This window comes from Colias eurytheme, chromosome 11 (assembly GCF_061535395.1).
Source record: "Colias eurytheme isolate Ceu_HAF_F1 chromosome 11, ilColEury1 Martin Lab GWU primary, whole genome shotgun sequence".
In the NCBI taxonomy this organism is placed as follows: Eukaryota; Metazoa; Arthropoda; class Insecta; order Lepidoptera; family Pieridae; genus Colias; species Colias eurytheme.
In genome coordinates, this window is record NC_142990.1 from 4,741,617 (window position 1) to 4,756,171 (window position 14,555).

A 14,555-nucleotide genomic window follows, 5' to 3' on the forward strand; every position below is an offset into this window, starting at 1 on the left:
ATTGGTTGAATAATTAATTTACTCACTGGGATCGGGAGTTGCCATTTGCTAAAAAGAAGAAGAAGAATTAATTTATTAAAATTCGAAGGGAAAATGAAATAAATGAATGTGTGAACTTGTGTGTGAACTCGTAATGGCTCACGTCGAATTTCGGAAGAAAAACATGTCTTCTGTGGTCGAAACTGAGATTTTGTTGGTATTTGTGCGATTTTAGCCGTAACTCAAAAATAATCTCAAGTTACCAGGAATATAAAAAATAATATACGCACTTGAAAAATTATCAAATTATTATATTCATTATTCAAAACTATTAATTCCAAAAATCTTAAAGAATTCCAGTTAGATTTTGCCGGGCCATTGCAGTTGCAATTGTTTGAGAAGCAATTCGCGTCCTGCGTCCTCCGCGAGATTTGTTTCAGTCTAGGTACGAAGTTAACGCTTATAAACGTTTTATTTTATGTTTGCTGTATATTTGTTGTATGCGTTGTTTTTTATTAGTGATTATTTCCTATATTGTAGAAAAAGAAAAACTCAAAAAGCAGCGACCTTGCAGCAACTTGGCAGCAACCAATATTACTTGCTCTGTGGCAGCAACTATAGTTTAAACAGCTGACTATTGACAGCTGAGATTGACAGTGTTGACCTCGGTGTTGACAGTGACATACATGGAAATTGGCAGATGACAACCTTACTTTTCCGAAATGAAATTCAAAAAATATTTGAAAGGAAAGCGCGTATTTATAGTTTCCGTATTAAAAACTGGAAATAAAACTCTATTAGATTATTCAGATTAATGCTGTTATAAAATCGGAAGGAAAGTTCTTCATAAATTGTTGTGAAATATGAAGTGCACATAGTTATATTTTTACATAAATTTAACTAAATTCCCATAACAAAATATCTTAAGGTCAAATATTATTCTTCAGAAACTATAAATAGCATTTAAGCGTTAAGCATTTATTGCATAATACGTACAAAAAACTTTATAAATACAGAAAAAAAATGATTACATCAAGAGGGTTTAAAATCAGCCAAGTGGTGAATTTATTCAAAGTTCAAAGTAGAGGGAAATCAACTTTTAACAGGGGAGTCCATTTCTTTTTTAAAAAGAATCTTCTTTTTACGAACAGTATCACATCAGGGGGGTTTATGGTATTGGGAGATTTAATTCAACAAGAAATTGAATTTCATGGAAATTTATTGCCCTCAAGATATGACTGGGCACGAACTGGTAAATATTATTTTTTAACATGACTCCAATTTTTAATATAAATTTAATAACATACATATTCTGATTGTTTTTCAGCAAGAATGTTTATAATTGGGACATGCATGGGTCCTCTACATCATTTCTACTATATTTATTTAGATAAGTTTCTACCTCATACTGATTTAAAAACAGTGGGAAAAAAGATATTAAATGACCAGTTATTAGCTTCGCCAGCTACAATTTTGTGTTTCTTTTATGGCCTGGGATTTTTAGAGGGGAAGAAAATTTCAGAAAGCACAGAAGAAATCAAAGAAAAAATGGCATATGTATATATTGTAAGTTGTGTTCCCTCCAATATTCTTTAGAAATATGTAAAATTATTGTATATACTGAAGAATCTCAGTCTTCAAATTTTAAGTAACTATTATAATATTGAATTAGTATTCATTCAAATTATATTATTCTAAATGAATTTCTTTGTTTCAGGGTGACTGCTTATTTTGGCCTCCCATTCAGTTCATAAACTTTTATTATTTGCCAACACAATACAGGGTATTTTATATAAATATTGCTACTATGGTTTATAATGTTTTTCTGTCATTTATGAAACATTATGATCAACCGAAAAAGATCTGACATTCGAAAATTTTCTAGTATTAATTTTTTTTAGTATTATTTGTGACGAGAAATAGGTATAGCTCAAATATAGAATATTATTTATTTACCGAGTTGTAATATGAAATAGTTTTTTTTGTTATATCAATAATTATGGAATATTTATTGAATGTTTATTTTATTCATTAATTTTATTGTTTTTTTTACACATCAATTAAGATTTTCCTTTGTAATGAAATGTAAAAGTATATTTTACATCATAACTACATTCAAATTCAATAGTCTAATGAATTGTTAACAAAAGAATTAAGAAGTGTTTTAGTGTGACTGGAAACATAACTATGTAAAATGTTAATTGCTTTACTTCAACCTTGAAATTATCTTGACTTGATCAAAATGGCCTTGCTAATAAAGCCAACTTCAAAGCAGTACAAATTGAGTAAAGTATTATTTATTTTCTTATTAGCTTAAGCATATACCTACATATTTCTGTAAAATAAAATGTTTTTAAAAACACATTTTTTCATTAATTGGTGAAGAAAGATCTACTATGTCAAACTTATTTTATATAACACCTTTAGAAATGCCATTTCATCATAATAATTATGTTACTTAATATTGTTTATATTTATAATAAATGATACCAATAATAACAAATATCTCAATTCTTAAATATTTAATTTAAAATGCAATAAGTACATCAAAGGTAACATTAATGTAAACATGGTTGTTTATCCCCAACACATTCGCCAGTCATCTTTCCTTGTCTGTAATTTAACTACAATGCGATATAATGCAAGTGCAGGGCCAAGTGGAAGTCCTAATCCTCTGACTATATCAGCTCTTCGCGCCATACTCAGTGCCTGACCATCAAACTCCTGTAAAAAAAATCAGTTATTTGACAAGGAAACTAATCAGCACATTTATTTCGAGATTTTTTGTTAAACAGTTAGTTAATGTCTTATAAAATACTAGCGGTTCGCCCCGGCTTCGCCCGTGGTACCTACATCTCAAGTTGGATCGAACTGCACATGGTGTGCGAATTTTATTATAATCGGTTAAGTGGTTTAGAGTCCATTGAGGACAAACATTGTGAGGATAAACAACACGAGATTTATATATATTAAGATAAACCCCTGTGTATTTAATTTAATGAATATTGCTTTTGAACTATATTGGGCGAATACTGCAGTATTAAACAAAAGCAACTACATCAAATGATTAATTTCATAAAATGGTTGATATCTTGTTCAGATGTAACTCCAATAATTACTAGCAGATATTTTTTTATTCAAGTGAGATATTAGCCATTACAGAAAGCTGGTCAAAATATTTTCACGTATACCTGATCTCTTAAAATAGGTGCAGCCTCAGACAAATGTTCCATAAAATAATCATAAACATCATCCACATTCCAATTGCTTATGTCTGGTATACTTGGATCTATGGTACCATCATCTATTATTTTTGCTGCGCCCCTATCCAATTCATGTGGTTTTAAAAATGGATCTACCGTTGGTGTATTCTTTGTGCTGTATTCATTATTATTTGGTATTATAACTGGTGGGTCAACTAGTTGTGGTCGTGTGTCTAAACAATTGCAACATTCCCATTGATCCCAAGCTTTTAGCCTCTCTGGTATTCGGGGCGAGTGGCATAATGAATGATATGCATCTGAACATATGTTACATACAGTTAATATACCCTGAAAATAAAAACAAGTAAATGATTATGTATATGCAATAATTATTCTGAATCAACTTCTTTTTTTTTTTTTTTTTTTTTTTTTTTTTTTTTTTTTTTTTTTTTTTTTTTTTTTTTTTTTTTGACAGATGTCAACAGCTGAGTGAATATCAGCTCCTTAGTTTTAAATTCAAAAATCATATTAAATTCAATAATTACTTGTAAAAACAGTATAAATTAGTAATAGTTAACTATCTTATCAACGTACAAGTGTTATTTAATGTGAAATACGTATAATTACGTGACTGAAGCTGCGTTTTGTATAACGTGGATGTCAACGGCAACGGAAATTCAAATTCGAATTTCTTCTTGGATAAAACCAGGGGAGTACTAGTTTTAATATATCTTATTTATAGATACACACAACATTCACATTCATTTAAAGTTTAAACTAATAACACTGCTCATATTTTATGAGTAACGTCACAATAAATACATGAGCGCATAGTTATCGTCTCACTTTGCTTGACAAGTTGGAAGCAATTTAGAGGACAAAAACTAATAGCTCCAGACAAAATATACTTCAGTTCTAATACAAAACCTATATCTTATCCATTCACTATCTACTCTTTTCTTATAATTAAACCATATTAAGCCTCTATCTAACACAAATAAAAATTGTTTTAATTGTATCATATTATTATATACAATTTTTAACATCTATTTCACCTGTTTCAGCAACTAAAATTACAACATGCTGACCCGCAAGGCAGTGGCCAAAGATATGGAAAACAAACTAAAGGCCACACTACAGGATTTAAAGGCTTCTCAATCCCTGTGTGAACAACTCTTGCTGGAGAGAGAGGAACACGAGGTAGAAATCCAGAAAATAATAAACAAGAATACTAGTCTGAAGGCCGAGCTAGCTGAACTCCACACTCAATATATGGACAGCCAAAACAAATGCACAGCCCTTCAAGACCTTGTCGACAGCTTCCAACAGTGTTCCAATGACCACGAGAAGGCTCTCAGTCGTATCGCTGAACTGGAATGCAGTTTAATGGAGGTTCAGGAGGATAACTCCAAGCGGCTATGCAATTCATCCAACAGTCTTTTTGGTGAACTGCTTGAATGTGGACAGTTAAGTGGTTTTGAAAACAGTAGAAACATTAAGTTCAATTCACACAACAAATTGAAAAAATATCTTAGATTAAGTAAGTTTATAAAACGTACAAAATCAATTATTAGAAATAGATTTTCATGGAAAAATGTAGTACAATTACAAAATAAAAATAACAGTCTTGTGAAAGAGTTAGATAGATATCATAGGGACTTAGAACATTATAAAATGATATATGAAGTGGAAACTACTGAACTGAAGGAGAAAATAGACTCATTAAATGATACATTACTTGACCTCAACCAAAAATATTCTGCTGCCCAGTTACAAATTAATGAACACATAAAAGAGGCAGATTACCTAATTAAGTTAAGCAATGAAAATATGGATCGTTTCGAATCTCTAACCAATAACTATGTATGTAAGTGTTCAATAAGTGACAATAAGCAACAGTCGCCCCATAAGCTAATTGACTGCACTGATATACATAGTATTCAATCAACGGCAACAATTCCATCTACTAAAACGAAACATCTTTCCACGCAGGAAATTATTGTGTTGTCAGACAATATTGGTCAGGGATTTGGCGCTTTGCTTAACAATTTGGGGCATAAAGTAACTAATTTTTGTACTCCTAATAGTTCATTTACATATATCATGAATTCATTAGATAGTTTTACTTTTAATGAAAATAGTATTGTTATTATATTATATGGAGATAGTTTTAAATTAAAAAAACATGACATAGATATAGGATTTCAAAAAATGTTAAAAATTAGTAGTGAGACAAAATGCAAATTTATGTTGTGTACATTACCATATTTGCCTGGTTTGACACAAAATCAATATAAATTTATCTATAATATTAACTTGAAATTATATAATTTAACAAATCATCATAGTGATGCATTTATATATTTTGACATAAATTCTTGTATTAAATCTTTTTGTTTGACAAAGAATACAGTGTATCTGCCATTTAGATATAAGAGAGAACTTGCTATGTTAATAGCATATAAAATTATTAACCAGTCTGGTACATGTTTAGTATCAGACCCTGGATCTACTATAATTTTATGTAGTAGTAATTATATTATACATCAACCTAGTTTAAGTGTTGACAGACAATCTAGCCCTAAGCTAGATTTAAACTAGTTTATAAGACAACAGCTAAGCAGTCTTTTTCTATTGTGCATCAAAATATTCAAGGCTTGGCTAGCAAATTATTAGAAATAGAATTATTTTTAAATCATAATAGAATTAAAATATTTTGTGTAACAGAACATTGGCTTAAACAATGTCAGTTGTTAATAAATATTGATAATTATAAATTAAAAAGTATATACTTTAGAACAAACGCTATTCATGGAGGTTCTCTTATTTTTGTACACAATAGTTTAAAATGCAAGGAACGAACTGACATTGTTAGCCTTTCTGTAGAACGGACCATTGAACTGTCCTGTGTGGAGCTGGAGCGTTATATTATTGTTTGCGTTTATAGACCCCCTTCCAGTGACTATAATATGTTTGAGACAGTCATGGAAGAAATATTAAAGCGTTTAAGTAGGAGTAAAAAAAAAGTTATAGTATGTGGTGATTTTAATATTGATATACTTTTACAAACACAAACGGCAACACGAATTGTTAATTTGTTTCAGTCATTTAATCTGTATAAACTTTTTAATGAACCCACACGAATTACACCTACTTCTGCAACCTGTATTGATAATATATACTGCGACTGCAACTGTTTAGAGAAAAATATTCTCAATACACTCACTTCGGATCACTGTGGCCAGAAAGTAGTTTTTGAATGGGATTGTTTACCTGAATTTAAAAGAATTAATGTTAGGCCTATAACTAAAAAAGGCATTAATAAATTTAGAGATAATATTAATAAAAACCTGCCCGTACTGAATGATCAATCCTGTCATAATAATCCTTGTGAAATGTTTAAAAATCTGTTTAATTTAGTGCATAATGAATTTGAAAAAATATTTAAAGTTAAATCTTTAAATATTACCAAGGATTTACCATTTAGTAAATGGGCGACACCTAGCATACATAGGTGTAGGATCGTTCTTTATGAGTTATATGGTATGAAGCAATATAATAAAGACCCATCTTTTCTTAGTTATGTTAGAAATTACTCAAAAACTTTTAAAATTGTTTGTTTTACTGCGAAGCGTTTGTATATCAGAGATAAAATACGCGACTCCGATAATAAAGTTAAAACAGTTTGGTCTATTATTAATGGTGAAATGGGTAAAAGCAAATCAAGTAATACCATAAAACTTGTTAATAATGGCATGGTTATTGACAAAAATGCTGATGTTGCGCTTGCATTTGAAGATTTCTTTAGTAGTGTCCCTGCTAGCATTACTAATAATTTAAATTCGTCTTCAGCACTTGCAGAGACCTTTTTGAGGGACCATGTTGCGGGGTGCAGCACATTATTTGAATTGCGACACGTAACTGCTAATGATATTGTTACAGCCTTTAAGACACTAAATTTAAAAAATACTTGTGATCTTTGGGGAATGTCCGTAAATTTAGTTAATAATATAATAGAAAATATTGCGAACAATTTAGCTTTTATATTTAATAAGTGTTGTGACTATGGTACATTTCCTAATTTATTAAAGCTTAGTAAAGTTATACCTCTATTTAAGAAAGGCGATCAAGAAGACTGTAACAACTATAGACCTATCTCGATTTTACCAACATTAAGTAAGGTATTCGAAAAGTTAATATTAAACCAATTGACTAGTCACTTTGCATCTAATAATTTGCTGCACACCAAACAGTTTGGTTTCACAAAGGGGCGCTCAACCACAGATGCTGGAGTTGCACTACTAACACATATATATAAGGCATGGGAAAACTCAAAAAATGCTTTGGGGATATTTTGTGACCTCTCCAAGGCATTTGACTGCGTTGAACATTGTACCTTATTGCGTAAACTTAATCACTATGGGATTAAAGGACAAGCTCAGAACCTCATAGCCTCATACCTGCATGATAGGATACAAACTGTAGTTGTTAATGGAGAACGTTCTAGCGGTGCGTCAATTAACATTGGTGTTCCACAGGGATCTATTTTAGGACCCTTCTTGTTCTTGGTATATATCAATGATCTACCTTATTATTTACAGGATAGGTGTGAAATAGTTCTGTTTGCAGATGATACCTCATTAATATTTAATGTGGATAGGCATGACCCAAATGTTGACGAAGTGAACAGTGCTCTTTTACACATATCCGACTGGTTTACTGCTAATAATTTATTATTAAATGCCAAAAAAACAACTTGTGTTGAATTTTTACTACCAAACGTTAAAAAGTTAAGCAGAAATATTACCTTGAACGGGGAGGTATTACACCCTACAGAATCGACTGTATTTCTTGGGTTAACATTGGACGAGAAACTACAGTGGGGAGCCCATGTCAACACCGCTGCAGGTAAGCTCAGTTCAGCAGCATATGCAGTCCGAAAGGTAAGGCATCTCACCGATGAAGATACAGCTAGATTGGTTTATTTCAGCTACTTTCATAGTATTATGTCCTATGGAATTCTACTATGGGGCAGGGCAGCAGATATAGAAACTATATTTATCTTACAGAAAAGAGCCATTCGTTCTATATATAATTTACGTGCTCGGGACTCACTAAGAGATCTCTTTAAGAATACTGGTATCCTTACTGTACCATCACAGTATATATTTAATAATATTTTGCATGTACACAAAAACGCCGACTTACACACAAGAGTAGGAGATAGACACTGTTATGGCACAAGGAACAGAAATAGAATTGAAATGCCATTTTTCCGATTAGCTAAAGTTAAAAATTCATTTATGGGTCAAGGTATACGCTTTTACAATAGAATTCCTCATAATATTAAAGAGTTTAGTAGTTCTAAATTTAAAACTTATATAAAAAATGTACTAGTTCAGAGAGCGTACTACAGTATTCAGGAATATATGGACGATAAAAACCCATGGAGGGTTGTCGCGTAAAAACCACAGGACAGTTCTTTGGCATGTTATTACAATACTTATATGTTGTTACATATGTATTTTGTAAAATTGTAAAACTGACATGATTTAAAAGAGCAACTATGGAGTTTCTTGCCGGTTCTTCTCCGTAGATACTGCTTTCCGAATCGGTGGTAAATTTTAAAATATGTAATGACGTTTCAAAAGTGCTTCTTTAAGAAGTCTAATTGAATAAATAAATGTTTGAGTTTGAGTTTGAGTTTGAACTCAGAGATTATCTAAAAATGAAGCCTGTTTCAATTTTAACACTACTTTTTTAATTAACATTAGTTAATTAAAAAAGTTGTAATTATAAGAAATAGGTTTCTACCTGTGGATTTGCTAATGTGCATTTAATTTGTTATAGATATTTCCTAAAATAATTTTAATTAAAAATTGTTGCTCATAAGATAGGTATCAGAATGTCTTCCAATTTTATTCTATTTTATAATTGTAAAAAATGATATAATACTTACAGCATCATTTGTTTCACAGCAGACCACACAAGTTTTACAATGTGGACACTGCCATGTATTATCTGGTCTTGGTTTAAGTATACCAGAACCAGATTGAAGGCAGGATAGATGGGCCTTGTTATTACAATCCCTGCACTCAACAAGTCTGTCATTAGAGCCTCGTGGCTTTTGTACCAAGCACACTGAACATACACCAGATGTCTCATGATCATCACGATCCATTTCATCTGCACTACCATCCAGGGATTGTTGACCTTCTGATATTGGCGTACCCTCTTTGTCCACTTTGCCAGCAATCATCAACCTCCTTTTTATTGTGCTTTTGTTTAACGACCCTACAGGCCTTCCTCGTTTTCGTTTACTTGGAACATTGTTATCAGATGGATCAAATACTTTTTTAGCCATTTTCCTCCTTTCGCCAACTCTTACGCCTGCATTTTGGCTGGAATTTGAACTCTTTGTATTTGATTCACCTGCTCGTTTCTTTGGTCTACCGCGGCTTCTTTGTGGAGACGATCTACATGATGAGTTTGCTGATGATGTCATCTGAAAATAATAAATATGCATATAAGTAAAGATGTGTAAAATAAGTTTTATTGAAGTTCAGATTTATTTAACTTTTATTACTTATATCCTTTTTAAGTTTTCATTCAAAACCGGAAGGTATACTGAAGAAATATATTAAGTTAGAAAATATCAACAAATTGCTTTAATTACATGTTTGGGAGGGTAGGTTAAATAAAACAGATAAGACAATAAATATTTGAAGGTAAATAACTTACTTTTGTATTGCAGTCGTTATACTCAAATTTAAAACTATCAGAACTGTCTCCATCATGATCTGCTGGACCCAATGCTAGGGCTCCATTTGGTAATTTCACAAGACTCCCAGAAGAAAGCTCTTTATTTATGATAGATTCAAGGTGTTTCTTGGAATATCTTGGATCTTGGGATGCAGCTACTTTAACTAATTCATCAAAAGCAATACCATTTTCCAAATAACTCTGATCTTGGTAAATTAATGTAGCAATTGCTGATGTTATTATTCTTCTTTCGTTTGATGCTATGGCTGAACTACTCATTGCTATAATAAAGAAGGTTAAATGATAAATTTTAACACTGTAAATAATTGTATGTGTATTATTTTTACTTGTGAAACTTACTATGGTTTTTTGATGTTTTTTTTCTCCACTTTGCTGCGTTCCTATAGCTTACATTATCTTTGTAGTCTACTTTATAAATGCTTTTTTCTTTTAAGCAACGTTTTAAATCAGCTTTCGTATCCTTAGGTGCTACTTTGTAACATTTGAGCATAAATTTGCAAATTCTGCTTATGTCTGGTCGCGATTTCCGAGCACGTAAATGATCAATTGCGGCTAAAATTTGATTTTTATACTTTATCTCTGACATTTCTGAAAAAAGAGGTTTTATAATAGGAAACATATTATATTAAGTAACTGTTCTGTGAAATAAACATTTACCAAATTTTAATATTGAAATTTAATTTTAATTAGATATTAAGTACCTACCTATTTAAAATCATGCCGATGAATTTGAATATCCTTTCCGCATACATACACCGAAAATGCCAAAATAATTTGATATCTATTACAAAGATTAAATTTATTCATAAACTTTTAAAAAAATTATTGTTTGCAATGCAATCTCGCATAGTTTTGTCATTTGTGCGAGTAGCCACAAAGTATTCTGTCCACCTAAAAATAATTAATCATTTATTACTCGATGAAAAGTGCAGCCCCTTAGATTTTAATATACCTAATAAGAATAATATTTTTTCACAATTGTCAAGCACAGTTAAAAATTCAGGGAAAAATTTCATGAACTATAATATTTTTTGATACCACTGCACTACATACACAAATTAAAACTGTGAAATGCAAATGTAATTATTATTCATATTGAATACCACAAGCTGAGACATTGAAAGTAGGTAGACTGAGGTAGACCGTAGAATAGAGAACTATACAATAGTCAATAGGTAAGTAGTAAGTACGGTAAGTACGATAGCTGCATACTTGCTGGATAGAACATATGGGAAATACTAAAGTCTAGATCATGTCCTAGACTGTATAGATACAAAATATAATTATGAATAGGACCATTTATTGCGGTACCTATCTAGATACCTAATACCTATAATAATCTGTGATAATAATTAATAATATAATTTAAATATTAGACTAATAATTTTATTCAGTAGGAATAATAGACAACTTTAAATCTATTCTGTAATCTTAGATCATTAACTGTAATCCTTACAAAAGCTTCACTGAACCGATTTGGGTAGATTTTATCCCGGAAATCCCACGGGAAAAGAGTATTTTATATATTTACTTAATTTACGATTAAGTTGTAAATATACGCCTTCTATGGCCCCGCTCATGCCCCGCTGCAATCCTTAATACTTATCTGTACTGAAGGCTTCAATCTATCAATGTCAAAAACATTGTGTTATGACATATGACATAACATGTCTGAAAATTTTTGTGACTTGTAAATCAAGTGACCATTCTTATTTTGTTATTAATTAATAACAACGATTTTGTCTGCAAGTTCTACTGAAGAAAAAATAAGATTAATTAAAAAGTACTCTTTAACATTTTGAAATTAAAGTGCATACTGCATAACTAATTATATAATACGTTCATTGAGGTTGCTTTTTATGAATTGTAATTATTTTTATAACCCAATGTCTTCCACAATATTGCCTATTCTTAGGCTAAAAATTAGAAGGACGTTACTTCAAAAACTTTTGTATTCAACTCAATCAAATCCAAACGAAAAATCTTTGGGAAAAGTTGTAAATGCAGCTATTATAGGAGCCCCTAATTCTGGAAAAAGTACACTTATAAATAAAATCTTGGAACGAAAGGTTTGTAATGTCGATGAACTCTTTAATTTAAATGGAATTATGCAAAAACATTAATGAATACATATTATACTTTATAGATTTGTCCTACTTCAAATAAAGTTCACACAACAACCAGACTCGCTAGAGCTATTTGTTATGAAAATGATACCCAAATTATATTTTTGGATACTCCTGGTGTAATAACCGATAAGGAACAAAACAGGTAGGCTTGACTTTGATAATGTTAATTTATATAATTTATTTATTTTATATTTATAACATCTATTAATAATCTATGTATCGGACAGCTTAGCGCATGTAATTTATGTTAACTTATATAAAACTTGCAATATTGTACAAAGGGAATATATTATTTTAGATACAAATTACCAGAATCCATGAGACAAGCTTGCAAGAAAAGTTTGAACTGCGCAGATGTTATAGGGGTTGTACATGATGTCTCAAACAGATGGACTAAAGATAGATTGCATTCAACAGTACTGGAGCTGTTGAATATGGTTACACACGTGCCAAGCTTCTTAATAATAAATAAGGTAAGATGAAGTGCAATAGTAATATGATAAATGACATCATTTTATGAATTTGAAATTATTTATATACAATTATTTGAAATTATTTATACAAAATTATTTGAAACTAGCGGTCCGCCCCGGCTTCGCCCGTGGTACATATTTACGTTTTCTCTACATAAAAAACCATCCTCGTACTTCAAGGAATATAATAAAAAAAAAATTATCGAAATCGGTTCAGCCGTTCTCGAGTTATGCGCTTACCAACACATTTTGCAATTTATACAAAATTATTTAAATTGATTATTTGAAATTATTAGAATTAATGATAGTCATTCAGATTATTAAAAATATAATATAATATTGGTGTCACAATTTATTGGTAATATTTATACTACTTTAGTAATAGTAGTATAAAGCGGAAGAGTTTGTTTGTTTGACAAGCTAATCTCTGGAAAAACTGGACCAACTATTATAATTTTTCATTTTTACATATTTTATGCTTCAATTATTTTATAATTTATTCATTTATGTGTAAATACCTGTACCTGTATATTTTTATACTAAAATTTACAGGTTGACAAACTGAAATCAAAGAAACAATTGTTAGATATTATAAGAAGCTTAACAAATGGCATTATTGCTGGTAATCCAATGCCCAAAGCTAATAAACATAAATCAAAAGAAGTGGAAAATGGATACAGTTATTTTTCTGATGTCTTCTTAGTATCAGCTTTGAATGGAGATGGCGTTAAGGATATCAAGGTATTTCTATTTTTTATTTAATTATATAATCTCTATTAAAATCAAGTTTTTTCAGAAATTAAAACCGGAGACCCTATTTATTTTATAAATCGGAAAATGACTATAGAAAGTAACTCCATTTTGATTTTGTTACCCATATTTATTGTTTTGACGTCCTTAAAAGTACCATGTTTACTGAAGATAAAACTTCTTCAAATATAAAAAAAAATCAATGCAAAACTCTTCTGCTCAACTTAATGCAAAAAAAAAAACATACAGATTACAGAGTCAGGGTCTTAAAAAACTTTCAAAACTGAGAACTTGGTGCTTATGTTATTTTATGTTGACATAATATCTGCAATGCTTCTTTAATAAAATGACACTGCCTATTTATACGCACGAATTTTAATTCCATTATTGCTTTTCCAGGATTATCTTATGACCAATTCCAAAGTCCGCGCTCTGCAGTACTCTCCTGAGGAATGGACGGACCACTCGCCCGAAACTCTCATAGAAGATGCAACTAGAGCTAAATTTTTAGACTTTCTATCACAAGAAATGCCTTATAAACTAGAGATTAAGCTTGAATATTATGATTTTAATGAAATGGAGGATAGAATCATTTGTTCAGTATCTGTTGCGTGTCCTACAGAAAGATTAGTCAAACTTATTGCGGGCGCAGGAGGGGGTCGCTTGCACCAAATAAAGTCTTCATTAAGAAGCGATCTAGTTGATATGCTACAGAAACCTGTCACATTAGATATTAATTTAATTGTTAAAAACAAATCGAGCATTCAAGATGTACAATAATATATGAATAATATAATAACAAATTATAACTAAATATATCAGCGTTTTATTTAAAAACTAGCTTTCCGCCTGCGGCTTCGCCCGCGTTTTCAAAAAAAAACCCGCATAGTTCCCGTTTCCGTGGGATTTCCGGGATAAAACCTAGCCTATGTCACTCAGAAATGATGTAGCTTTCCAACAGTGAAAGAATTTTTCAAATCTGCCAAGTAGTTTCGGAGCCTATTCAATTCATACAAACAAACAAACAAAAAATCAAACCTTTCCTCTTTATAATATTAGTATAGAAAAGAATAATCGAAATCGGTTCAGCCATTCACACGTGATGCCGTGACAACGCGAAACGGGTGCAGACCCGCCGCCTTTTTAATTTTTATAGCTCCCGCCGCGCAGCGCGTCGAACGCGGCAACTGATACACAAAAATAATCCTTATGGCATGATTCTGTATTCACGCGCGATG

At 31.0% G+C, this 14,555-nt stretch overlaps 4 protein-coding genes across 6 annotated transcripts; 3 read left to right on the forward strand and 1 right to left on the reverse strand.

Annotated features, from left to right (window-relative positions):
• The first annotated feature begins 655 nt into the window (after window positions 1-655).
• Window positions 656-1,954, forward strand: LOC149904532 (mpv17-like protein 2). The gene is made up of 3 exons (XM_090107211.1): window positions 656-1,231; window positions 1,307-1,545; window positions 1,697-1,954. The coding sequence occupies exons 1-3, from the start codon at window positions 1,003-1,005 to the stop codon at window positions 1,844-1,846; spliced, it is 618 nt and encodes a 205-aa protein (XP_089963337.1). The 5' UTR covers window positions 656-1,002; the 3' UTR covers window positions 1,847-1,954.
• Window positions 1,955-2,486: 532 nt separating this feature from the next.
• Lint-O (L(3)mbt interactor in ovarian somatic cells) lies at window positions 2,487-11,285 on the reverse strand. 3 transcript variants are annotated; one of them, XM_090107535.1, is made up of 7 exons: window positions 11,178-11,285; window positions 10,671-10,856; window positions 10,305-10,553; window positions 9,924-10,225; window positions 9,142-9,687; window positions 3,171-3,530; window positions 2,487-2,703 (listed from the first exon to the last, which is right to left on the reverse strand). In XM_090107535.1, the coding sequence occupies exons 3-7, from the start codon at window positions 10,549-10,551 to the stop codon at window positions 2,557-2,559; spliced, it is 1,602 nt and encodes a 533-aa protein (XP_089963661.1). In that variant the 5' UTR covers window positions 10,552-10,553; window positions 10,671-10,856; window positions 11,178-11,285; the 3' UTR covers window positions 2,487-2,556. The 3 variants fall into 3 exon arrangements, with proteins under 3 accessions (XP_089963661.1, XP_089963660.1, XP_089963659.1); XM_090107534.1 differs by lacking the exon at window positions 11,178-11,285 and adding an exon at window positions 11,019-11,106; XM_090107533.1 differs by lacking the exon at window positions 11,178-11,285 and having other exon boundaries at window positions 10,671-11,086.
• On the forward strand, window positions 4,226-6,536 carry LOC149904534 (uncharacterized). The gene has a single exon (XM_090107536.1). It carries the CDS (start codon window positions 4,263-4,265, stop codon window positions 5,781-5,783), a length of 1,521 nt encoding a protein of 506 aa, XP_089963662.1. The 5' UTR covers window positions 4,226-4,262; the 3' UTR covers window positions 5,784-6,536.
• Window positions 11,286-11,605: 320 nt separating the features above from the next.
• Window positions 11,606-14,120, forward strand: LOC149904535 (GTPase Era, mitochondrial-like). Its single transcript, XM_090107537.1, has 5 exons — window positions 11,606-12,034; window positions 12,112-12,236; window positions 12,393-12,567; window positions 13,120-13,308; window positions 13,717-14,120. Exons 1-5 carry the CDS (start codon window positions 11,825-11,827, stop codon window positions 14,095-14,097), a joined length of 1,080 nt encoding a protein of 359 aa, XP_089963663.1. The 5' UTR covers window positions 11,606-11,824; the 3' UTR covers window positions 14,098-14,120.
• The last annotated feature ends 435 nt before the right edge of the window (window positions 14,121-14,555 follow it).